Below are 25,836 nucleotides of genomic sequence, written 5' to 3' on the forward strand. Positions count from 1 at the left end.
GGGCCGGAGGGGGAGGCGCCCTGGCCCGCAGGGCTGGCCCTCCTTCCTCGGGGCTGGGGTGACCTGGCCTCAGCCGGAGGGCCCCTGCCTGGCACGCAGAAGGCCCGGGCTCATCCCCAGCACGTCTGGGGGGGGGGGGGCGCAGAGGCTCCTGCCTGAACCCCGGGAGAGCCCCGGCTGCCAGCCCGGTCAGCAATGCTGGGCTGCAGGGACTAGGGCGGAGTCGGGAGAGGGCCTCCTCCCCAGCGCCTGGTGGGGCCCCGGCCCTCGCCGCAGCAACGGGGCGCTCTCCGAGGCACAGCAGCTCCTGCCCCGCCGCCCGCCCGCCCGCCCGCCTCCCGGGCAAGGGCAGCCCTGGGCGGAAGGTGGCCCGCGTGTCTCCCCCTGCCGCCGCCGCCGCGGCACCGCTCAGTCTCGGCGAAGCTCAGCGGGGCCTGCGGCCCCTTCCCCGGCGGCCTCTCCAGTGGGGCCGCGCTGCGGAGGGCCCGCTTCTGCTGCCAGAGCCGCCGCAGAGCTGCGGCGGGCGGGGCGAGCCCGGGGTGCCGAGCCCCAGCCCGCGGGAAGCCCGGCCCGGCCCGGCCAGGCCCGCGGGTGCCTCCCAGCGGTTGTGCGGCGCCCCACCCCGCCGGAGGCGCCGTCCACGGCAGGCAGCGCCTGCGGGCCAGGAGGGGCCCGTGCGGGGACGCTGCTGCGCGCCGCGCTCGCCTCCGGCCGCGGCGCACGCCCGAAAGGGCGCCGGCCGCCGGGCTCGACGTCTCTGGCCAGTCGGCGCCCCGGCCGGGCGACGCGCCCGGGGGCGGCTTGGCCGGCGGCGCCCCCCGCCCCGCCCGCGGGAGGGTCCCCCCGCCCGGCGCCCCGCAATGCCCGGAGGCCGCCCGGGGCCTGCGGCAGCTTCTGGGCTTGGCAGACCGGCGCGCCAGGGGCCCCGCGGTCGAGCTGCTGGGCTGGGCCCTGAAGCAGCGGGCGGCGCGCGCGAGGAGACGGAGCCGGGAGCGCGCCTCTCCCTCCGGGAGCACTTTATTCGCTCATTTCAGCAGCTCGCGCAAGGCCGGGCCCAGCCGCGCTCGCAGCCGCGGGTCGACCTGGACGGCGCTCAGCTGCCCGACGTTCAGGACCGGCGCGTGCGCTTGCGAGAAGAGGTCCTTCCCGACGGCTTCCTCCACGCGGCTGCGCCACGCCGCCAGCTTGGGTCTCTCCGTGAAGATGTCGCATCCGACGCCCACCGGCTGCGGGACACGGGGCGAGAAGGGGGTCACCCAGCAAGGCCGACCCCACCGCGGGGGCGCGCTGAAGCCTCGTGGCGCGCCGCCCCGTCCCCCGGCACTGTCACGGGCGGCGTCCGCCGCGCTCGGTGCCCCCGCCGTAGCCCTCCTCCCGGCTCTGCCGCAGGGGCAGGAGCAGGGCCGCGCCGCGCCGCCGGGCCCACGCTGATCCCGTCAGAGCTCGTTCTGGTGCCCACGGCGGCCAGATGTGTGCTGTGAGCCATGCTGATCGTGCCCAGGGCTACACTCTGGCTGGGTTTGGGCATGGGAAAGTGAAGCTTACCAAGGGGCAATTTCCCAGGAGCTACTCTGAAAAATACAACTTCATTAAAAGTTGCAGTCAAAGAATGCCAAATTATGTCCTTCCCGAATTGGGAGCAGAGACCCCACAAAGCAAGCCTGTGATCAGCGTGAGGCTTCAGATGCCGCTGGCCCTCCTCCGTAACCTGTGGCTTGACTCACCCACTCGAACCATGGGAACATAGAAGAGTAGGGCCCCCTGCTCAGTGCAGGAATCCAAGTCAGAGCATCCCTCGGCTGCTCTCTGCTCGTGGCTCATCCTGGTCTGATCTGATCGCCTGATCTTCTCATACCACTAGCATATAGCCACAGCCAGCACCCAGAGCCAGGTTTCAGCCTGCCACTGGCTATCAGCTGGGGCTCAAGGCAAGAAGGCCAACTGGACTGACTGGCAGATAGCCTAGGAAGATGGACTGGCCGTTCCTGAGAGCCAGCCAGCCTCAGGCCTCACCTGCATGAGCTCCACAATGGCCACCAGGTCGGCGAGCGAAACCTCGTTGCCCACAAGGAAGGGTTTGTCCTGAAGGAACAGCTCTTCAAGCTGCTGCAGAGAAGCGGCCAGGCCCTCCATGACCTCCTGCAGTTTCTCCGGGGGAAGCGGTTGGCCCGTGAAGAGCGGGATGAGGACCTGTGTGAGGAGGGCAGTCTTTGGACGTGGAGTCTCTCATCTGTGTGTGACGCTGCGGGAACGCAGGCTCGGGGAGGGGTGCCCCTGGGGGTCTCATGCTGCTGAGGAGCGTCGGGGTGGATCACAGACTGCCCCAGCTCTTGGGGGAGGGGGCTAGTGAGCGTCTCGGATCCACCTTCCAGGGACATGGTAATTCATGGAGCTGATTATAACAGCGGGCCCGTGTGCGGTGGCCACCGAAGAGCCCTTGGCAGGAGCTCTTCGGAGGCCAGGCGAGGGTCCCCGGCAAGGCAGGCTGGTCACACAGGAGCCACATGGGCCATGCTGTGCAATATCGGGAGGAGGAAAGAGGCAGAGGCGGCTCTGGGAGGTGGGGGTGTGACACTGCAACTGCCACTCCTGGCAACTGGAAGGGGGCGTGCTCATACTGGCGCGGGCTGGAGCCAGAGGGACACAGCAACATGGACCGGGCCCCTCCGCGCTCCCCAAACCATCATGCCTGATTCCGGGCCAAGCGGAGGAGCCGGCCTCCCAAGCAGGCTTTACAGACCAACGCACGCTGGGCCCCGCTCAGACCCCTCACCTTGATCCACATGGCCTTGGGAGCGCTGGCCCGGATGCTGCTCTGGTGCCATGAGAGATACTCATCCACCTTTGCTCGTTTCTGTATGTCGGACGGGTACCAGTGGTCTGGGGTGTTGTACTTGCGGCTCAGATACAGAAGGATCGCAGTGCTGCCCAGGCATCATGGAAGGCCAAAGGGCCAAGGAGACAGAGCGGGAGGAGGACAGACCTTAGTCTCTGCCCCAACAGCACCAGGCCGGCTGCTCAGCCAGACTGCCTCTTGCTGGCTTGAGCCAAGCTACGCTGGAGCCCCAACTGCCCAAGGGCCTGCCACCCCCTTCCCTCTGCTGTCGCAGTTGCGCAGAGCGCCTTCTTGATCCCCCCTCTGGAAGAGCCATGGACCGTGAAGGCACAGGGAGGCCTTCCTGGCCGCTGCGCCATCACGGCCCGATGCCCCCCCGCCCCCCGCCCTGGTGTCCTGCCAAATGCAAGGCTGAGCAGCCTTCCGGGGGGGGGGGGGGCTGGGAAGGGCAGGCTGCAGAGCTGTCTTCTGGTTGTCGCTGTGTTAAATCCCCTGGCCCGACCTCTCAAGTTGCTCCTGGATCCCTGGGGCTGCGACCTCTGCTCCGCAGTATCTGACCCTCTGATGCCCTCATGATGTACAAATGGGATAGAAACGGGAAGGGGCGTCAGGTCTGGCAGCCTCTCCTTACCCCTCTGCCAAAATGAAGGTCTCGTCCCTCAAGACTGGAACTTTCTTCACCATGTTCACCTTGGGCTGTAGCCCTAAAACCCAGCCGGGATGGGGAGAGAAGCGGGTCAGTCCACAGCTAGACCTGGTGGACGGGTGGGAAGCGGAGGCGCCCTGCCTGCTCCCGTCGTGCCGTCTGCCCCCCCCCCCGAATGACACCTGGAGAAAGGATTTGCAAGTGCTGTGCAAATGTCTGAGTCTCGGACCCAGATGAGGGCATCTGGTGACAGTGAGACAAACAGGGACCCTGGATTCTGCAACTGAAATCAGCCAGACAAGCAACATGTTCAGAAGTGCCTGAGAAATCGGAACAGCTGGGCCAGGTCAGATATGCGTCAGATGTGGGCCTAGTCACTAGTGCAACTTTTTCCCCACCCGCTGTGGGCAGCTGAAAGACAGTGTTCCGAGTGCACTGTGAGGCCCCAGCCTCAGGTGATCAGAGGACGTGGATGTGGCTTGTGGCCACAAAGGGAGCCAGGGCTTCTCCACATGCCAGGCGAACCCTGGCCAAGAGGAACGAGCACACGCGGCCCAGCCTTGCATGAGCGCCAAGCCACACTGCGCGAACGGCGACGCTGAAGCCAGCTGTCCAACGGGGAGGTCGGGAACGGGAACGGCCCCAAAGGCAAAGTACGAGGCCAAGGTGAGTTATCTTATCTCATGGCACGCATGAGGCAATGAGGCCCCTGCTCCGTCCCTGCGCAAAAGAGCTCTCCCCAAGGGAATGGCTGCTTGGCAGCGGGAGTTTCTCTGGAGAAGACCCCCTGTTCACAAAGGCCCCCCACAGCCTCTGTTGCCCTTTGGACTCCTGCAGGCGATGTTTACGCTGCATGTGGGAAATCAAGCACACAGTGCAGGAGTAAATTCTAATAAAACCAGAGGGGTTATTTTATGTATGTATGTGTTTATTTTGGATGTCTGGCCTGTCTTTCAGGCTCCTTCCAGTCCATGCACAGTCTCAGAATGCCTGGGGCAGCTCTTCCGTCTCTGCTGTCTGAACAGATTTTCCACAGTAAGGGGAAAGATGGAAGAAGCAGTGGGTAAACACAGGAGGGTTGCAAGGGGAAGATGATGTTACCCCCCCCATCCCATGAATGAGGAAGGCGGTGGCACCTTCACCAGAAGCACCCTCAGCAAGCAGGCCCCAAGGCATGATCCAGCAGCGTGCAGCTGCTCACGCACCTCGTTCCTTGAGGACAGGAGGAGGTGCCTGGAGCCCGGAGGGCGCGCTTCTGGGGGCGGGGGAGTAGCAGGCTGCTCCCAGCAGCTGCCCTCTGTGGGAAAGGTGTGTTTCCTTGCTGCTCCAGGCATCCAACAAGGTGTGTGAATGCGACCAGAGATTGGCACACACCCCTTGAGTTGGCTGCCAAAAATTATGCTTCACAGCCAGCGGCTCAACTGCCATTCTATAACTGTAACCGTCGTGGTTTCTCCTAAGACCGGCTGGGCAGGAGTGCAGCGAGAGTGTTGAGGGTTCTCTCACTTTCTCGTTGTCATGGGGGTGGGGCGCTTCTGCCCAGCCCCTCTCCAAACCCTTTGCCTGTTGCCCCCCAGTGTGCTTTAGATCCCAGCACTGCTTCTCTGGTCACTGAAAAAATAATCCACAAATTTTAAAAATAGGAATGGATCAATGGAATGTGCAGCCAATTTGCAAACTGTTCTCATAATTGTATTTTTGTGCTCCTGGTTTTATTTTTTATTGTAACTGCGTTTTTTATGGAATTTTATTGTTTTGTATTTTCTGCTTTATCCCATATGCCACCTTGGGAGGGTTAGACCCTTAAAAGTGGCCTAAAAATAATTTCAGATAAATCAGTGAATGCAATTGGCATGACAGAGTGTGCATTTTATTATTTCTTCTGTCATTGCCTTTTAAGATTAATACAACAGCATTCCACTTCCCTTTTCAACTTGTCAGCGTGAAGGAAGGCTTCTTGTTGATTTAGTTATTTACAGTATTTCTAGCCCACCTTTCAGCAGACATGTCGCACATACTTTGGTGCTGGCCCATTAACCACATGGTTGAGAGTGTGTCACTGCTGCACGAGGACAGTCACACGAGGCCTGGAGGGCTCTGCCGGAAGAGCCAGAGAAATGGCTGAAAGAAATATGGGCAGTGGAAAACCGGCCCTTGAAGAGCAGGGGCCAGGTGGAGCCAGGAGGACATGGAAGAAGGCCATGCCTCCCGCCTTTTGGATTTCCTGGAGCAAATGCCACTTCCTGATTTTAGCAGCAGATGACCCATTTTGTGGATCATATCCATTGCCTCCACAGTACTCTGAAATCTGGCCCACCGCTGTCTTCTTTTTTATTCTCTTCTCAAAGGAAGTGACATGGTTACCCCATCGTTATGACTACCCGAACTACGTTGACAGTCACAGGCAGCTGGATGCATTGATCAGGAGCTCTTCTGGAGAGCAATTAAGGTGGGAATTTTATTTATTAAAATTTATTTATTAAATTTATTAATCGCCCATCTGGCTGGTCACCCAGCCACTCTGGGCGATGTACAATTCACAGTCTGAGCAAAAAACAAGGCAGGCAAACAGAGCAAGAACAAATCCCCTTTGCATTCTGGGCAGGAACATAATGATGGAGGAGGTGCTGATTTTCCGTCAGCCGAGGGAAAGGACCGCATCGCTTCCCTCCTCCGGTCTCACAGCCACCTTGTGAAGTAGGCCGCTGTGCAACTTGCCCAAAGCCCCACAGGGAAGCCAGAGATGAACGGGGCACTAGACCAGGACCACGTCTAGCCCACTGCCACTCCTTGGCCCACCAGAAATGGCCTGTGGTTTTGCCACCCAGGGTGGCTGGGCTGAGGAGAGGAGAGGCAGGGTGGCCTGCAGGCAGAGGAGGCCTGGGCCCCATGACATCTGTTGCAGCACAGTCCAGGCTGGGGCCCCTGCAGCAGCCAGAGCAGGGTGGAAGACGGGGCCTCAGCCCCCGCCGCCGGCACTTTGTGCTGTGCCGTGCCGGGCAGCTGCCTCACTCGCTGCCAGCGCGCTCGGCCCAGCCCTGCAGGCCACTCTGCCTCCTCTGTGCCCTGTGAAGGCCTCCTCCGGAGCGCCTGCTCTTACCTGGCAGCGCTGATCCCCCTGGGCTGCCTGCCCCCGGCACCTTCGTCCCCAGGATGGAATCTGGCAACAGAGAGGCAGCTGCGTGAATGGAGGCGCCCAGCGCAGGGTTCTCTGAGGGGAGAGCCCCCCTCTGGCCCAGCCAGAACCCCCACAGTTCAGACTGCTTTTCCATCGCGGCCTTTGCTCAGGTGGGCTCCTGCACACTGGGCTTTTATCCTGCGACTGAGATGGCTCTCACCAAAGTCTGCAGGCTCTTCACATGACGCCGTGACCCTCCGGGCGTCGCCTGCACTAAATGCCCTCTGTTCCATTTCTGAACAGATCGCAGATCATGAGCTGTCAAATTACCCCCTTGTGTCCGCTTGCGTTCCCTCCGTGAAAAGAGGAAAAGCGGCAAGAAGAGGAGCGAGATTGATGAAAGATAGTGGAAGACTCAGATATGGCGGGGGGAGCACGTGTAAAGGGAGCCAGTGGTAATCCTGCATTTAAAACGGGAGCAGAACGCCCTGTTTCAAGTGCAGGACTTTGGGCTGGTGCAGAGAGGCCCTGTGTCTGCGACACCCGGCGGGCCAGGCGCCCACAGGCCCCAGCAGCAGCTGCTCGCACAGAGCCCGGGCTGGGCTGAGGCTGAAGAGCAGCCCAGAGTGGCGGGAGTGGCCACGCCAGCCCCAGCGCCGCCGCACAGCCAAGCCTGCTGTGCCGGTGCTGGAGCCTCCGAGGACCCCCCCAGGGCGGGGGGGCGGGCGGGGGGCCTCGAGCCCCCAGTGATTGAGGATCCCCCCGGGCAGCCTAACCGAGCTGTGAGCCCCCAGCCTCGCAATCCAAGGGCGAGAAGATGGCTACGGTCCTTTGGTGGCAGTGGCAGTCTGCAGCCACAAACAGAACCGGGGCTGCTCCCCAGGCCAGGCCAGCCCAACCAGCTGGGTGGCTGGGAACGTTTAGCACGCTTTAGGCCCATTGAGGATATGAAACGACGTGTGTGAAGGAGTCCCCCGGCTCGGGAGGCCTGCAAGAGCCCTGGGAGGGCCATGCCGGGCCAGGCTGCGCCTCCCGGCCTCCCCCCTTCTGCCTGTAGGCACGCAAAGGTGTGACGGGAAAGGCCAACCTTCTGACCACCCGGACGGCAGGCTCCAAAAGAGACAAGTCGCGCCATCTGAGGGGCTGTGCTGGTCTCTGTTCCTCCGGGAGAGAAACGGAAGCTGCGCAAGGTGGCGTGCACAGCCAAAGCATTGCCAGCCAGGAGACCCGAGGGAAAGGGGCTCGCTTCCCCTCACCTTTGAACAGCTCCACATCCTTCAGCACAAAGGGGATGTTGTTCTTCTTGGCAAAGATGTAGACAGCCCGGCAGGGCTGGGAGAGGAGATCCAAGTAGAGCTCCAGCCCCATGGAGCCAGCGGGGCGCGCGGAGGCTGAGCACCACGAAGCGGAGCCTGCGCTCAGCATGAGCCGCAGAGGCAGAGGCCCTCCCAGGGCAGGCAGAAGTGGCCGCAGCACGGCTGGCAGTGGCAGCCCTGGAGCCCGGCCTGCCGGTGCTGCCAGACGCCCCGCCCCCGGGGCCGGGCCAGGCGGGGCTCCAGCAGGCAGGCTGCTCCTCTCTCCCGCAGCAGAGCAGAGCAGAGCAAAGGGCAGAGCAGTCGCTGGCAGCCGTGGGCGGGTGGGCGGGCTGGGGAGAGCGAGTCCTGCCAGCGGGGCACGAGCCCAGAGACCGTGCCCAGCAAGCACGCTTGGCTGCGTGTGTTTTATTCCAGAGGGCTTGAAGCTGCCTCGAAATATCAGAAATATTCCAGGGTGGCATGCAGACACAATAAAGTAATTCTATAGCAAACATCAAAATTCCCATGTAAAACAATGCAAGCAGCGCTGTGTAGTAAGTTCCCATAGTAAGTTCTAGAACCTGCACACAGGCACCGCTGTTACAGACAACGTGCAGCAACAGAAGGCTCCCAACCAGAACGCAGCAGAGTCTTTGGGGAGGGAGCTCATCGTCTCGGGACGGAGGCCCCCCAGCCCGGCCCGCCCTCTGCCGCTGGCGCCACCAGCCCGCTCTGCCTCCGCACGGCCTCCTGCTCATGCGCCTGCGTGGCAGTCTGTGCCGCCCGGTGAAGACGCCCTTATTCTCCCAGGCATTTTTGTCCACCCATTTGTTGTTTTTAAATCTGTTATTGTATTTTTCAGTCTTTATACTGCTACTGTTTTTTACTTTTGTTTTCTACCGTAGTTTTAAACTTTTAAAAATTTTATTTTATGTTTTATCATGCTGTATTTTGTGGTGTTAATTGTTGTGAACCACCCAGAGAACTTTGCCTATTGGGCTGTGTAGAAACGTAATAAGTAAAGAAATAAAATAAAAGGCACTCCTAGCCTGTCAACTTCATATTTTGACATTTTGGGAAATGTTAACTGTGTAATGTGGCAGCTAACCAGTGGCCGGTTTCAGCGCTTCCTGCACTGATGCAGTGATGGTACCCCGAGCCATATTATGTGTGTCCAGATGTGAGCCTTTCTGTGCTCACTGCGGCAGGCGGCAGACTGCGGCAGATGGCACAGCCAGCAGGCGAGAGGCGGCCTCTTCTTCCGCCGTTGCTCCCCCCAGAGCGCCCGCTGCTGCAGTGCCAGGATGCACAAAGACGCTGCTGGGCTAGGCAAGACCCCCCACCGCTGTGGAGCATTTACAGCCACTGCCAGCCTGGGGAGATGTGGGAGTGTGTGTGTGGGGGGGTACTTATTAGAGGCCCATGGCAGGGGGTGGGCTCCTGCAAGCACGGGAGCAAAACCAAAGAGCTGTTGTGACTCTGTGGCTGGGGGTCCTTTGTGGGTTTGCATGAGGGCGAAGGCACCTCTTTCCTTGTTGCCCAGTCTCGCTGGGCTAGCCTCCTGAAAGTGGGCGGTTGCTCCCTCAAGCCCAGGTAGAACAGGAGAGGATCCTGGATGAACTGGGGGTTCCACTCTTGATTTCTGCTGAAACGGGGGCCTCCTAGCCATTAAGCCTGCTGCTTCGCAGATCTGGACTGGTGATCGTGAGCCTGGGGAATAAGATGGGGGAGGGGAGGAGGGGAGGGGAGCCCCCCAGCCGTGGTTACGGAGAGGGGGACATATGCTGCCGGAGGCCCGGAAGGGCACGGGCGATTGGGCGCCCCCTCGCTGGCCTTTCCCCATCCACAGTGACCCCAGAGGCTGGGACAACTTGCATGTGCTACTGAGTCCGGGGGGGGGGGGGCTGGGAGGAGTCAATCCCTCCCCGCCGTGCCCGCTCAGTACTCAGTTCCGCCCCAGCTTCGTAGGGTCAAGGACTGGCGAGGGGCTGCTGTGGTCTGCAGGGATTCCTCCTCCTTCTCCAGGCATCCGCCTAGCGGAATGTTTTGAGTGTCTGTACCTGTGCTGGACAATCCGGACAGAGGAGGGGCTCTGCTGGCATAGTGCCCCCCGCTGCCTCGTGATCTCCTGGTGTGAGGTGGCTGAAGTGGACATCCAAGGTGGTCCTCAGGGACCTCTGCATCCATGCCAAGGCTGCCCGGACTGGAGTGGCTCAGGCCTCCATGGTTTTCATGACAACAATGGGGCTGTCCCAACATGTCATCAGGCCAATGCATGTGGTGGGATACACTCTGGATCTGGTTTTCTCAACTGAGCAGGCAGGAGGGTGGTGGTCCCATAGTGGGGGACCTTTATTTTATTTATTTATTTACAATATTTATATACTGCTCCACATCGAGTGGTGAACCACAGGGATAAAGGAATAAAACACCATGTTAAAACAGTTAAAACATTTTAATAGATACAAGTTCCGATAAAGCTGAATTTAACAAACTGCAGCTAGTCACTCAAGGAAGGCCTCTCAAAATAACAATATCTTCAGGAGGCACCGGAAGAAACACAACGTTGGAGCCTGCCTGACCTCCGAAGGCAGGGAATTCCACAGGAAGGGGGCCACCACACTGAAGGCTCTTTTCCTGGTGGACTCCAGCCAGGCCATGGGTCCATGTGGAACCACCAGGAGCAGGCCTCTGATGACCTCAGTGACTGGGCAAGTTGGTAAGAAAGGAGTATCCGGGTCCCAAGTTGTTTAGGGCTTTGTACGCTAGTACTAATACCATAAACCTGGCCTGGTAGCGAATAGGCAGCCAGTGCAGTTCCCTCAGCGAAGGAGTTGCATGTGGAAAAGGGGCAGCTCCTGACAACAGCCGAGCTGCTGCATTCTGCACCAGCTCCAGCTTCCGGACCACCCTCAAGGGCACCCCGCATAGAGCACGTTGTAGTAATCCAGCCTTGAGGTTACTAATGCCTGTACCACCGTGGCCAAGCTACCCTTGTCCAGGAGAGGCCGTAGCTGGCGAACCAGCCAAAGCTGGTAAAAGGCACTTTGAGGTGCCGTGGCCACTTGGGCCTCCAGCGGCAATGATGGATCTAAGAGTACCCCCAGACTACGAACCTGATCTTTCCGAGGCATTGCAACCCCATCCAGAACAGACAATGAGCCTATCTCCCGGACCCGGGAACCACTCACCCACAGGGCTTCTGTCTTGCCAGGATTCAGCTTCAGTTTATTGGCCCTCATCCAGTTCATTCCTTGCACAGCCTCTCCTGATCACAGGGAGACAGAGCTGCGTGTCATCAGCATACTGATGGCATTTGGCTCCAAATCCCTAATGACCACTCCCAGTGGCTTCATATAGATGTTAAACAACATTGGGGACAAGATGGTGCCCTGCGGCACCCCATGGCTCAATTGCCAAGGGGCTGAGGAAAAGTCACCCAATGTTACTCTCTGAAATTGGCCTCATAGGTAGGACTGGAACCCCTGTAACACAGTGCCTCCAATACCCATCCCAGGAGGATGATGGTATCAAAAGCCGATGGGTACCCATCCCAGGAGGTTGATGGTATCAAAAGCCGATGAGAGATCGAGCAGAATTAACAGGGTTACACTCCTCGTGTCCCTCTCTCAATGAAGTTCACCCATCAGGGCGACCAAGTCTGATTCAGTCTCATAGCCAGATCGAAACCCAGACTGGAGTGGGTCTAGATAATCAGTAGCCTCCAAGAGTGCCTGCAGTTGCTCTGCCACAACCCTCTCACGTACCTTCCCTAAAAAAGGGGTATTTGAGACTGGGCAGTAGTTGGGTACTGCCCAGTACCTTTGGGTCCAGAGAGGGCTTCTTCAGGAGTAGTCAGACTACTGCCTCCTTAAGGACAGCAGGGACCAGGATTTATCACTCCCTGGACCCACACAGCCATGCCCTCGGCTAGCTTTTATTAGCCAGGAGGAGCAGGGATCGAGAGGGCACGTGGTCGGTCGCCTTGCTGCAAGCGCCTTGTCCACATCATCAGGCCACAGCAACGGGCGCTGATCCCACAAAATCAGGCAGGTGGTGGCATCAGAGCCTCCAGCACCACACTCGCGACTGCCTCCGCCAGCGCAGCCAGGGAGGCGGCGGGCAGCAGGGCGTGCGGTGCAGCAGCAGCAGCCCCAGGCCCAACTCCAGGTGCAGCCCACAAGGCCCGCTCCGAGGGGGAGTGGTCTCCTGGGGCTGGGGGCGGGCGCTCTATGAACCACGGCGTTTTCTCTAACCCCCTTGCCACGGTTAGGTCATCTCCTCCTAGTATTTAGGCTGACAGTGGCCAGATACACCTGCAGTAACGGGGGACCCATTAAGATGGGCCACCTTGGGGGGCTTATGGAATTGGAGAGATTCCGGTGGCCCTCGGGGAGTTTCAAGCTGGCAGGGCTGGTGCTCCTGTCAGTGTCCTGGCCATGCTGTGGAAGATGGAGTGGCCACAGCTCAGTGGCAGAGCCCCTGCTTTGCATCCGGAAGGTCTTGGGCTCAATTCCCCGGCAGCATTTCCAGCGAGGGCGAGGAAAGACCCTTCTCTGCCTGGGCAGCTGCTGCCGGCAACTCCGGGCTAGATGGACCAAGGGTCTGACTCAGTATAAGGCCACTTCCTATGTTGCTATGGAGAGGACCTGGGTGATTGACAGGGCTGCTCCCAGCCACCCCTCCCTCCCTGCAGAGTCCTCTCAGCCCCATGGCATAGTGCAGGTGATGTAGTGCGTTGGGTACAATGGCATGATCCCAGGTTGCAAATATCTTGTTTAACTTAACCAACAATTTGTCAGATTGGGTGGTTTTCTGAGTGTGATGCATGGTGGAGAAGTAATGGCTTTTGTTAAAAAGATATAATAGGGTAACTATGTTTAATTATCTTGTGGTAATTACGGGCAGCAGGATGGTAGTCCGCAACAAAAGGAATGTGATTTTCTTTCAAAGAGTGAGCCTTTTGCTTCATAAAGAAGGGTATCCCTGGATATTACTGATGCTTGATTGATGTAGTCAATAATGTGACTAGGGTATCCGCATTGCTGGAGATGTTCTTTAAGTTCATTACATCTTCTTCAGAAGTTTTCTTTGTTATTACAAATGTGTTTTATCCTAAGAACGAAACTATATATAATGTTCTTCTTCAGATGATTTGGATGACATGACTTGAAGTTAAGGTACAGGTGGGAATCTGTAGGTTTACAAAATAAGTCTGTGACAATTCGATGGTTTTCAATAGTTAAGAGGACAGAAGCTGCACTTAAACAAGGTATTTGCAACCCAGGATCACACCAGTGTAAATCAGTGCACTGTGTCACTTGCAGTTACCTCCACGAAACCACTTCTTGGAGGAGCAGTTACTAACAAAACTTATTAGATAATTGGGGACATGCGCTTCCACCAACGTGATTTATTTAACTGAATGATGTTTTGTTTTTTTTAAGGCATGTTGTATGCAATATGTAGGGAAAACAATGCACCTAAAACCAATATTCCATAACCACAAATCTGCAACAAATCTTACCAAAAAAACTAGAGTAGCCCGTTGCAAGAACTCACCTACAGATAGTCTCTCTGATTTACAATTGCTTCCAATTGAACAAAGAAAGGACACTGGCATGCTTGACAAAAGGGAAAACGTCTGGATCTACAGACTCAGAATTCTTAGTCCAAATGGCCTTAACCTGGAGGTCGCTTCACAAGCATCAAAGCAGTCATACTTCTGTGTTTTTGTTCATTTGTTTTTCTCCTTAGGAACTGCCATCTGCTGGCCTTCCAGCCTGCCTTCCAGGTATTCATTTAACATCACAGCTACTGAAGAGGGAGGAAGCTGAAACGTTGTTGTTAGTCTAGCTGTCTTTCATACACAGATATACAGAGAGGGGGGCAATCTAGACTTAGCACATGATCGCAGCGAAGCCAGTGGAAGGCCGCTGCTAATCTAATCGTATTAAAACGTGATAATTCACACTCGGCCCGTTTCCCCGTTTCAGTACTTCCTTGAAACCGTAACCTTGATTCACACTGTTCAACAGGAGAGTCTTCACTGCGGTAGAAGTGGGCAGATGGCGGCAGCGGACCAGCCCCTTTCCACTGGCTCTCCCAGTTCCCTCTCCCCTCCTTCCTTGTTCTAAGGACCTCAACGGTTGACTGTTTTGGCACCTGGCCCCATTGATTTTTTTTTCCTGCCAGCTTAACTCACCGTAACTTCAATGATTCAGAGAGACTGCTCCTTCCGTGTGCTGTATTTCTTTTTTGCATGATATGAAGATCAGAATCTGTACAGGGCTGGCTGTATTTTTAGCTGTCTGTCTCCCCTATTTTCTTGGTCTGTGTGTGTGTGTGTGCGTTTGCCTGTGTATGCGGGACCTAGTGAAGCCTCTCTGGGATAAAACTGGACAATATTGCTTCTGCTTTGGGTTACCCTGGCCAAGGTGGCCGAGAACATGCAGTTCCTGGAATTCCATATCCTTTCACTGGCATTCCGGAAAGGTTGTTTGCTGGGAGGTTGCCTGCAGAGAGGAAAAACACCCATCGATAGCATTCTTGCCTTCAATCTGATACTCACCTGAGATTAACTCTCATTGAAATCAGTAGGACTTACTTTTGAGTAGACATGCACAAGCTTAAGCTGTAAACTCCACAAGGTTTCTCCGAGATCCCACTGAACACTGCAATGCTTAGTTCCAAGTAAACACATTGGCTGTAAGCACATTGAGTAAAGACATTGGGAAGAAAGTAAAACAAGGATCCATGAAATCAAAAAGGGATCCTCATTACTTCATATGATTTTAAATAGAGAGACCCCCCCATCTACCATGTGTGCAGCCACAGCCCCAAAGCTGGGATCTGAGGCAGGGATCCCCAGTGATCCTCATAATTTTTACAAGACACATACCCCCAAACACCATCATATCACAGAGAACATCTACCTCCATGGATGGAACCAGGAAAATCACAGATGTGCCACTCATGGACGCAGCCACGGCGCAAACGCAGGGATCCAGGGCAAGGATCCTCTTGATTGTTCACACCATTTGAGGTGAAGCTGCAGATCTGGGATCCTTAGTGTGCATACTTGGACAAAGCTGTGCTTTGATGGGGGCGGGCAGGCGGGGGGGGGTTGTCTCCTTTTGCAGGTGGGAAAGTCAGTTTCTGTCACCTCCAAATCAGAAAGAATCCTTGAAGGGAATTGGCTTTCAGTGGGGTTTCCCTCCCTCCTTGAAAAGACACAGGCACAGGCAAATGCACCTCCTTGAGTTTGCAAATGGCATTTGCAAAACGATGTTGTTGTTGTTCAGTCGTTCAGTCGTGTCCGACTCTTCGTGACCCCGTGGACCACAGCACGCCAGGCCTTCCTGTCCTGCGCTCTCTCCCGGAGCCTGCTCAAGTCCATATTCATTGCATCAGTGATGCTATCTAGCCATCTCATCCTCTGCCGTCCCCTTCTGCTTTTGCCTTCAATCTTTCCTAGCATCAGGGTCTTTTCCAGGGAGTTTTCTCTCCGCATTAGGTGGCCAAAATATTTGCGCTTCAGCTTCAGTATCTGTCCTTCCAATGAGCAGACAGGGTTGATTTCCTTTAGGATGGACTGATTTGACCTCCTTGCGGTCCAGGGGACTTGTAAGAGTCTTCTCCAGCACCACAGGTCGAAAGCATCAATTCTTAGGCGCTCAGCCTTCCTTATGGTCCAGCTCTCACAGCCATACATTGCTACTGGGAAAACCATAGCTTTGATTAGACGGACCTTTGTCGGCAAGGTGATGTCTCTGCTTCTTACTGTGCTGTCTAGGTTTGCCATAGCTTTCCTCCCAAGGAGCAAGCGTCTTTTAATTTCATGGCTACAGTCACCGTCTGCGGTGATCTTGGAGCCCAAGAAAATAGAATCTGTCACTGCTTCCATTTCTTCCCCTTCCATATGCCAGGAAGTGATGGGGCCAGAAGCCATGATGTTCGTTTTGTTAATGTTGAGTTTCAAACCAGCTTTTGCACTCTCCTCTTTCACCCTCAACAAGAGGCTCTTGAGATCCTCTTCGCTTTCTGCCATTAGGGTGGTATCGTCTGCGTATCTGAGGTTGTTGATAATTCTCCCGGCAATCTTAATTCCGACCTCTGATTCATCCAACCCCGCATTTCTCATGATGTACTCTGCATATAAGTTAAATAAGCAGGGTGACAATACGCAGCCTTGTCGTACTCCTTTCCCAATTTTGAACCAATCAGTTGTTCCATGTCTGGTTCTTACTGTTGCTTCTTGACCCTCGTACAGGTTTCTCAGCAGACAGGCAAGGTGGTCTGGTACTCCCATCACTTTAAGAATTTGCCACAATTTGTTGTGATCCACACAATCAAAGGCTTTAGCGTAGTCAATGAAGCAGAAATAGACATTTTTCTGGAATTCTCTTGCTTTCTCCATGATCCAGCGAATGTTGGCGATTTGATCTCTAGTTCCTCTGCCTCTTCGAAACCCAACTTGTACTTCCGGTAGTTCTCAGTTCACATACTGCTGAAGCCTAGCTTGTAGGATTTTGAGCATCACCTTGCTGGCATGTGAAATGAGCGCAATTGTGCAGTAGTTTGAACACTCTTTGGCATTGCCCTTTTTTGGAATTGGAATGTAAACTGACCTTTTCCAGTCTTGTGGCCACTGTTGAGTGTTCCAAATGTGTTGGCATATTGAGTGCAGCACTTTAACAGCATCATCTTTTAGGATTTTAAATAGCTCAGCTGGAATACTATCATCTCTGCTCGCTTTGTTGTTAGTAATGCTTCCTAAGGCCCACTTGACTTCACTCTCGAGGACTCTACTCTCAAGTTCAGTGGCCGCACTATCATGGCTATCAGGGACATTCAGATCTTTCCTGGATAGTTCTTCTGTGTATTCTTTCCACCTCTTCTTAATCTCATCTTCTTCTGTTAGGTCCCTGCCTTCTTTGTCCTTTATCATGCTCGTCTTTGCACAAAACGTTCCCTTGAGATCTCCAATTTTCTTGAAGAGATCTCTAGTCTTTCCCATTCTGTTGTTTTCCTCGATTTCTTTGCATTGTTCATTTAAGAAGGCCTTCTTGTCTCTCCTTGCTATTCTCTGGAACTCTGCATTCAGTTGGCTATATCTTCCCCTTTCTCCCTTGCTTTTCACTTCCCTTCTTTCCTCAGCTACTTGTAAAGCCTCATCAGACAGCCACTTGGCTTTCTTGCATTATTTTTAGTTTGGGATGGATTTAGTTGCTCGTAGGGATGTCAGAGAATTCTGCCACGGATCTCAGTGAGGCCGAATGCCAGTGCATTCGGCCCCCCGAACTCCGTGGCGGAACAGCCTGCCACCCCCCCGCCCCCTGCGGATCCCGCCCGGGACGAGACTTACCTGGGGCGGATGTTCTGGATGGCGGCGGCTCCAGCAGCGGCTTCGGCGGAGGCAGCGGCAGCGGCAGGTCTTCCAAATGGCTGCCGTCGCCACCATTTGTAGTCTGTTCCCCCCCCCCATTCGTGATGGGCTACTTAAAGACTTACATAGCCTATCACGTCTGGCTTAAAAAAAAAAACGCGTACGCAAATGGCGGCAGCTATGGCTGCCGCCATTTCCGTTCCTTATTTTTGGCCGTCTTAGTCTACGTAAATATTTACGTAGACTAAGACGGCGAAAGTAAGGGGAACGCAAATAGTGTAGCGGACACTATTTGCGTTCCCCCTTATTTTCGCCGCCTTAGACTACGTAAATATTTATGTTGACTAAGACAGACAAAAATAAGGAATGCAAATGTCGGCGGCCATAGCTGCCGCCATTTGCGTACGCGTTTTTTTTTTTTAAGCCAGACGTGATAGGCTATGTAAGTCTTTACGTAGCCTATCACGGCTGACTACAGGGACGCAAACTGTGAAGGAGGCTTCCCCCTCTCCCCCATTTCCCCTGCAGGTCCAGATGCACCTGCATTTCAGGAGCAAGCCTGAAATGCATTGAGCACAGTGGGAGTTACTTCCAAGTAGACACACACATGCCTGTGCTGGGAAAGCGGGGGAGAACACAAAGAGGAAACCAGCCCTCCTTTTAACCCAGAGGACCTCATCCACAATGGGAGTTACTTCTGACGAGACAGTAATGAGTTTGTTGTGGGAAAGAGACGGAAACCAGCCCCCATTTTAATGCACGGGATCACAGAATCATAGAATAGCAGGGTTGGGAGGGGCCCACAAGGCCATCGAGTCCAACCCCCTGCTCAATGTAGGAATCCAAGTCAGAGCATCCCTGACAGGTGGCTGTCCGGCCTCATCTTGAACGCCTCCAGTGTGGGAGAGCCCACCACCTCTATATGGAAGCTGTGAAGGAGTTACGTCCTAAGGCAATGGACCGGAGCCTCGAGATCGCGCTTAATCGTATTTAAGGAATTGGGCTTTGATATGTGCCCTGTCAGTCGAGGGTCTTGTCTGTTATTTCTGTGGTCATTGAGAGGGCAACCCTCATTCAGCACAATGGGAGGAAACACCCCTTGACTGGGGTCGTGGGCTGTGTTCTGGTGCTTATTTTCAATGATGTTTTAAAAGTTGCTCCCTCGGCATCCTGCTCCAAAACGGCAATGAAACTTCCGGAAACAGGGGGAAAGGGTTGGGTTACTGAAGCCAGAGCGACACTCCCACAAAGGCCGGGCTACACGCCCCATGGGCAGGACTATGATACTGGACCCAGTGCGGTTGTGGAAACAGGTCAGTAATGGAGCTGAAGTAAGCTGGAAAAGTCAGACTATAACCAGTCTCAGAAGCAGCGGGTTTTCAGTGATAAAATGTGGGGCTGGTGCTGAATGGCCACGACGTCATGGAAACACAGAGACCTCACCATGCAGCCAGGTTGGAGTAAATCGCTGGTGGAAACACAGCCTAGGAGGCAGCGCTAACCCATATGGAATGAAGAGCTATTTATTTGCATTCACTCCCTCCAACACAAGTCTGAGAGACTGTCATTAATGTGGTGAAGCCTCACTGGTATAAGATGCTACCTGTGAACAAGTTTCCGATTACCAACAAAGTAGATTTTAATTATTATTATTTATTATTTATTACATTTCTATACTGCCCAATAGCCGGAGCTCTCTGGGCAGTTTACAATGCTGATTCGAACCATACTGAACTCCATCTATGCTCTGAGATAGACTTCCCAAGCTCATATTCTCAAGCCACCTTTAGCTCAGCTGTTTATCCACACATTTCAGTTAGAAATGATTCCTTTGATATAAACTGAATGCAGAGATTTTTGAACAGTGCTAGTACTCTTATCAGTCCCTGTCTGGTGTATAATTTATTTGCAAACAACTTTACTTGCCATCTCTGCAGCTACTAGGTTGAGTTGCCATCTCCTAGTATTTCTGATAATTTGTTGTCTAGTATCAGCTTTCCCTTATTAAAGATATCTTTCAACCTATGCAAGTCCTTGGCCATGTCTCCACAACAATGGAAGGAGAAGGGAGGAGCGGCTTACCCACATTTTTCTAGGAGCCGGTTTTGGTCCAGGCAGGGTTCCATGAAGGTGTGCATCACCCCATTTTAAGTTGCTTCCCCTGCTTCTCCATAAGGAAGGTGTGAAATTAGTTACTTCCCCTTGTGTGCATTTCGGAGACAAGTCTCGCACAAGCTTTCTAAGTCGTTGCTGTGCTTGATTGCCGTAATGGAGGTGGGGAATTAATTACTTCCTATGTGCGCATTTGGGAGACAAGCCTCACTGAGCACAATGGGAATTACTTCTGAGTAGACACTAATTGGTTTGTGCAGGGATGAGAAACACACAGAAAACACCCTTTGACCAGGGACATGGGTTGGGGTACACAACAGCTATACCACGGAGAACCCGACTGAAGGAAAAGAATCAGACTTTAAGCAGTCTCAGGAAATCCAGTTTTTCCGCAATAAGCTCCGGGGTGGCCGCTAGATGGCCACGACGTCACGTACCCCGAACAAGCTCAACACGCAGCCAGCTCAGAGTAAATCAGTGGTGGAGCCACCCCACTTGTCTTCTCATCCCTGATATTGATTATACTGATCTAGATTAGTAAATTGGGGTGATCTAAAACAAGGTGATATGGGCAGTGCCAGATGTTTTGCCCATTTTTCCACAGAGGAAGCTGCCCCAGCTGGACTAGGGGCTATACAAGCAAGCAAGCTCCCAGAGAACAAGCGATTAGAGCGAGCAAACAGGGAGAGTAAACAGGAGTTTGGCAGGGGAGTTGCAGTGGAAGAGGAGACAAAGGCAAGGTGGTGAGTGGGCTGGAGTAAGCCAAGGGACTTTCTCTTCTGAGTTGCTGTGTGTTCACCATGTGCTCCTGAGAGCTCCAATTGAAGGGGCATGGACTGATTACTCTCAGCAGCTCTGTGGGTGGGGAGTTTCAGTCTGTTTCCTAAGTCCTAACTGAGCAGAGCAGAGGAAGCTGCCCCAGCTAGTCTAGGGGCTATACAAGCAAGCAAGCTCCCAGAGAGCAAGTGAGCAGGGAGAGCAAACAGGAGTTCAGCAGGGGAAGTCAAGGAGGGTGGCTAACAATTTTTTAAAATTTATTTAAATAATTTAAAAAAATTCTTGTAACACACACTTCCATACCAGTGAGACACTGTTGTTAGCCTCCAGTGAATAGAGGACAAAGCATAGGCCATCCCAGTACCATATGAAAGCTAGAAACATAAGGGAATAGAGACTATGGAAGGAAAAGACTCTCCAGTGGTGGTGGCCTGCAAGGTCTCTGCCATGTTTGTTTTCTTGCCTGAGAACAACATGGCCTACGTGTGTAACAAGTGCAAGTTGATCACACTGCTGCAAGAAAAAGAGGACTGGAGTGGCGAGTGTCGACCCTCCAGGGAACAAGAGAACACGAAGAGCTCTTGGACAGAACAGTGGAACTACTGCAGCAAAGCAAAGTACAGGAGCTAGAAGAACAACAGCAAGCAGAGGCAGAAGAGGAAAATGCTGAGGCGAGGAAAAAGGAAGTAGAGGATACTCCTTGGAAAAGGGTGACAGGAGCAGAAGAACGAGAAGCCATTCTACACCAGTGGAAGCACTGGAATTATGGAACCATTTCCAGGTACTGGAGGACGAGACTGGAGGACAGCTTGCAGAGGAAGAATTAAAGGGGACCCCGCATGAGAGCGAGCAAGAGGCTGAAGGTCAGCCAAGCAGAGGCGATAAAACCAAGGCCCACAACAACAAGAACTGTCACTTGCGGCACAGGTGAACTCAGGGGCACGGAGCACGTTTTATCAGCTTAGGCTGGTATACCAACTAGGCCCTTATCTGGGCAGAGAGAGCCTAGCTACAGTTAGCCATGTTCTGATAACCTCTCGTTTGGATTACTGCAATGCATTATGCGTGGGGCTGCCTTTGAAAACGGTCTGGAAACTTCAGCTAGTCCAAAGTAGGGCAGCAAGACTGAGAACATGGATTGGCCAATGAGGTCACATTACATGCAAAGCCCTAAACAGCTTGGGCCAGATTATCTGAAGGATCTCCACCTCCCGTATGTGTCTGCCCGGACCCTAAGATCATCCTCAGGAGTCCTTCTCTGGGAGCCCCCACCAAAGGAAGTGAGGCAGGTGGCTACCAGGAGGAGGGTCTTTTCTGCTGTGGCCCCCCAGCTGTGGAATGAGCTCCCCGGAGAGGTTCACCTGGCCCCTACATTGTTCTCCTTCTGGCACCAGATGAAGACCTTTTTATTCCCCCAGTATTTTAGCATTTTAGCTTCTTAATCTTTTAGCTCTGGTATTTTAAAGCTGTATTTTAAAACTCTGCATAGCTGCTAGGTTTTATTCTGGTTGTATTGTTATAGTGTGGTTTTAAGCTTTTATATTTTATATTGTTTTTATGTTGCACTCTGTGGTTTTAATTTTTGTGAACTGCCCAGACAGCTTTGGCTATTGGGCTGTATATAAATAAATAAATAAATAAATAAGAGTAGTGGTGGGAGACTCCTTGCTGCATGGAATTGAAACCCAAGTATGTCATGAAGACCCATGGACTCGCCAGGTATTCTGTCTCGCAGGAGGACGGATTAGAGACATGACTGAAGGGTTGCCTGCACTCATAAAGCCCATTGACAGGTATCCCTTTCTTCTCATCCATGTGGGAACAAATGATACCGCCAAGCAGAGCTACCAAGAAATCACATCAGACTTTGAAGCTTTGGGAAGGAAACTCAAGAACTCTGGGGCCCAGATAGTTTTCTCATCCATCCTTCCAGTACTTAGAATAGGGATAGAAAGGGAACGAAAAATACTCTGGGTGGATGACTGGCTACGAAGGTGCTGCCAGTGTGAGAGATTTGGATTCTGGGACCACAGGCTACACTTCCTGGAAGATGGGCTGTTGGCAAGGGATGGGTTGCACCTCACGAAGGATGGGAAAAATGTGTTTGGCCACAACCTGAAGAACTTCATCAGGAGGGCTTTAAACTGAATCCTACGGGGAAGGGAGATGTAAAGCTGGGAGTAACAATGGATGGAGGCTCATGTACCACAATAGAGAGAACAGCTCTAATAGTACCCAATAGTAGTCTTCCAAAAAATGTAGGAAGAAAGCCAGACTATGACGCACATGGTCTTCGATGTCTATATACTAATGCCCAGAGTATGGGAAACAAACAGAACGAACTTGAACTCCTAGGCTTTCTTCACACAGAGCTTTTATCCTGCTATTTAGATGGCTCTCTTTCGGAAGTTTGCAGGCTCTCTAGATGACGCCGTAAACCTCCAAGGAATCTCCCGCCATTTCCCCAAGCCTATCCCGTGTTTTTCCAAAACGCAAAAAATATGGTATTTTTTCCAGCCCAAGGAACAGGAACACCATGACCTCCCCATGAAATTCTCCAGTAGCAGAAGAAACTGCTGTGTCTGCTGGCTTTGGGCATTTGTTTTCAGTTGTTGGAGGCGTAGTCCGGATGACGAAATCATTGAGGATGGGCTGAAGGGTGTGTCGCACTTGGGAGATCCTGAGTGGGGTTGTGCGGAAGGAGACCGAGAAGATTTGACAGGTGCGAGGGCAAGAGTCACCCACCAATTGCACTCTCTCCCTTCCTTGTGAGGAGGGGAGGGTGCATGGCTGGAGAGCAACTCCTGCCTCCGCTCTAGTCTTGCTGAAACTTTCCCCGATTCAAATCACGGGTCTTCCATGTAAATCCTTGAGCACATTTCTTGACTGGAGGAAGAAGAGGGTAAAATGCCTCCCTGCAATGAAGGGAGACAGATCTGATCCCCCACCGAGCTCAGAATCAACGTCATATGTTGATTCAGAGCACTCCCTTAAGTTCAATGGGGCTTACTTCCAAGTAAGTGCACTGAGGGTTCCAGACTTGCAGAGCAACAACAGTGGGGGGGGGGTCGGCCACCATCTCTTCTCCTAGCCCACCTTAACAGGGTTGTTGGGAGGCCAGAATAAAGGGGAAGAGCAACAACAGCATGGGGGGGGGGGAAGAAAGCCAGTAGATGGGAAGCCTCCTGTGGAAGCGCCATGAGGGCCCAAGGAAACGTGTCTGGAAGGGGGGCTCCCTCCACCTTTGCAGTCACTAGAAGGGCTTTGAGTTCCCTCCTGCTGGGAGTGGAGGGATGGGCAGAGCCATCAGTCAGGTTGCAGGAACCACTGATCAGCCTTCTGTCCTGATTATTCCGTGCAGCCATGAAAAATTATAGTGGGGAGGGAAGCGCTATGAGAGATGCCTGTATACAGGGCCAGTCTGGAACCTGGAAAGGATCTGGAATCAAAAGGACCAGTTTGTAGTGGGATAAAGTGCCAGGCATGAAGACAGCCCTAATACAGAAGGCTTGACTTGATAAGTGTAACTGAAACTTGGTGGGATGACTCCCATGATTGGAATACAGCAATTGAAGGATAGAACGTGTTCAGAAAGAAGGAACAAAAAGGGAGGCAGAGTTGCACTATATGTTAAACATACATCTCTCTGCACAGAAATACAGGAGGATGAGCTTGGTGCCCCCATCAAGAGCATCTGGATTAAAATAAATGGAGCAAAGAATAACAGGAACCTGGTCAGAGTCTACTACCAACCACCCAATCAAGAAGACGAGGATGAACCCTTTGAAAAGCAAATTGCGAATGTTTCAAGGAAGTGTGATGTAGTCGTAATGGGGAACTTCCCTGATATCTGTTGGGAGACAAAGGGCATTTTTTTCTACACCAGCCTAAAATCCTGCATTTAAAATGGGGCTTTCTGCTTCCGTTTTAAATGCAGGATCATGACGACTCCCTTTTTCACCCGCTTCCTTTCCCTCCTCCCCTTTCCCCCTCCTTCTCCCCATATTTGAGTCTTCCATTATCTTTCATTGACTTCGCTCCTCTTCTTGCTGCATTTCCTCTTTTCACGGAGGGAACTCAAGTGGAACACGGGGTAATTTGATAGCTCATTATCTGCGATCTATTTAAAAATGGAACAAAGGGCATTTCGCGCAGAAGACACCTTGGAGGTTCACAGCGTCATGTAAGGAGCCCGCCAACTTCCATGAAAGAGCCAAATGTAGGATAAGAGCACCATGGGAAGAAAGCCAAATTCTGCAAAACATGGCCCCTCCAACAAATTCCTACCTTGTGTTGCTGATAACTTCCCCCTATAGAAAGTGGAGGAAGGAACTAGGGGATCGGCTATCCTTGACTTGATCCTAACCAACAGAGATGACTTAGTGGATAAAGTAGCAGTTACAGAAACTTTGGGGGAAAGTGACCATGTTATACTTGAGTTCTTGGTTCTAAGGGAAGCAAAAGCCGAGGGTAATCAAACGTGTACCCTGGATTTTAGGAAAGCCGAATTTAATAAACTCAGAACAATGATCAGTAAGGTCCCATGGCAAGCGACTCTAATGAGAAAAGGAGTCCAAGATGGGTGGGAGCTTTTAAAAAAGGAAATTCTCAAGGCACAGTTACAAACAATTCCAACAAGAAGAAAAGGCGGAAGGCAATGGAAGAAGCCAATGTGGCTTCACAAAAAGCTTAGAGATGACCTGAAAACAAAAAAGGACACACATAGGAAGTGGAGAGAAGGCCAAGAAACAAAGGCAGGTAGCGCAGAATTGCAGGGATGGCATCAGGAAGGCTAAAGCTGAGAACGAGCTGAGGTTAGTGAGGGATGCTAAAAGCAACAAAAAGGCTTTCTTCAGATATGTGCATAGTAGAAGGGCATCTCTACACCAGCCTAAAATCCTGCATTTAAAACAGGGCTTTCTGCTTCCATTTTAAATGCAGGATCACGACAACTCCCTTTTTCACCCGCTTCCCCCCCCCCTTCTCCCTATATCGGAGTCTTCTATTGTCTTTCATTGATCCCACTCCTCTTCTTGCCACTTTTCCTCTTTTCACGGAGGGAACTCAAGCAAAACACAACGGAGTGATTTAATAGCTCATTATCTGCAATCTAGGGATAAAAGCTCCATGTAAAGAAAGTCAAAGACAGAGGAAATAAATGGTGGTTCAACTATTCAATGAGGATAGCAAAATGATAACAGATCAAAATCATCTCGGTTTTTAGCTGCTAGTTACTTCTTTTAAATGCTGGATTTTTGTTGTTGCTTTTAAAAGAATACCTAATGTGCTTTATTGTTGGTCTTATCAATGGTTGGCCTCGTAGGCCCCTTCCAACCCTACTATTCTATGATTCTATGATTATCAATGGTTGGGGGTTTATTGTTTTTGCTTTTATGTCACCCATAGCTTCAGCTATACGGCAACTCATAAACCAGAACACACATTTACCCAGCCTATGTGAGGGTAACTGAATCATTCACTATTACAATACTTCCTCCTTTGGATGCCTCCAATTTCATTCTCCATCTCAAGATCACCGAGTATTTTGGTCAGTGCTGAGTTATTTGGGGGGATTGTTATTGGTACTCGCACCGATTCTACGGAGGGCTCTGCCCCTTCAGAACTGCTGTCCAGTTCAACACTATGCTCTTCCTGACCCATTCA

General features: G+C 53.0%; 1 protein-coding gene across 1 annotated transcript; it reads right to left on the bottom strand.

The window, feature by feature from the left end:
• Positions 1-69: 69 nt before the first annotated feature.
• Positions 70-8,086, bottom strand: LOC146336354 (glutathione S-transferase theta-1-like). The gene is made up of 6 exons (XM_084819993.1): positions 7,857-8,086; positions 6,583-6,642; positions 3,468-3,540; positions 2,774-2,924; positions 2,014-2,190; positions 70-1,226 (listed from the first exon to the last, which is right to left on the bottom strand). The coding sequence occupies exons 1-6, from the start codon at positions 8,023-8,025 to the stop codon at positions 1,026-1,028; spliced, it is 831 nt and encodes a 276-aa protein (XP_084676119.1). The 5' UTR covers positions 8,026-8,086; the 3' UTR covers positions 70-1,025.
• Positions 8,087-25,836: the final 17,750 nt, after the last annotated feature.

Source organism: Heloderma suspectum, chromosome 13, assembly GCF_057233095.1.
Source record: "Heloderma suspectum isolate Gila_16-S chromosome 13, 16-S_ref, whole genome shotgun sequence".
Classification (NCBI taxonomy): domain Eukaryota; kingdom Metazoa; phylum Chordata; class Lepidosauria; order Squamata; family Helodermatidae; genus Heloderma; species Heloderma suspectum.

Excerpts from the sequence above, each read along its gene's own strand:
- LOC146336354 (XM_084819993.1), bottom strand. The coding sequence starts at position 8,025 with ATGCTGAGCGCAGGCTCCGCTTCGTGGTGCTCAGCCTCCGCGCGCCCC. Across the intron at positions 2,925-3,467 it reads ACCTTCATTTTGGCAGAGGG|CACTGCGATCCTTCTGTATC; the intron begins GTAAGGAGAGGC and ends ATGCCTGGGCAG. Across the intron at positions 1,227-2,013 it reads CCATTGTGGAGCTCATGCAG|CCGGTGGGCGTCGGATGCGA; the intron begins GTGAGGCCTGAG and ends CGTGTCCCGCAG.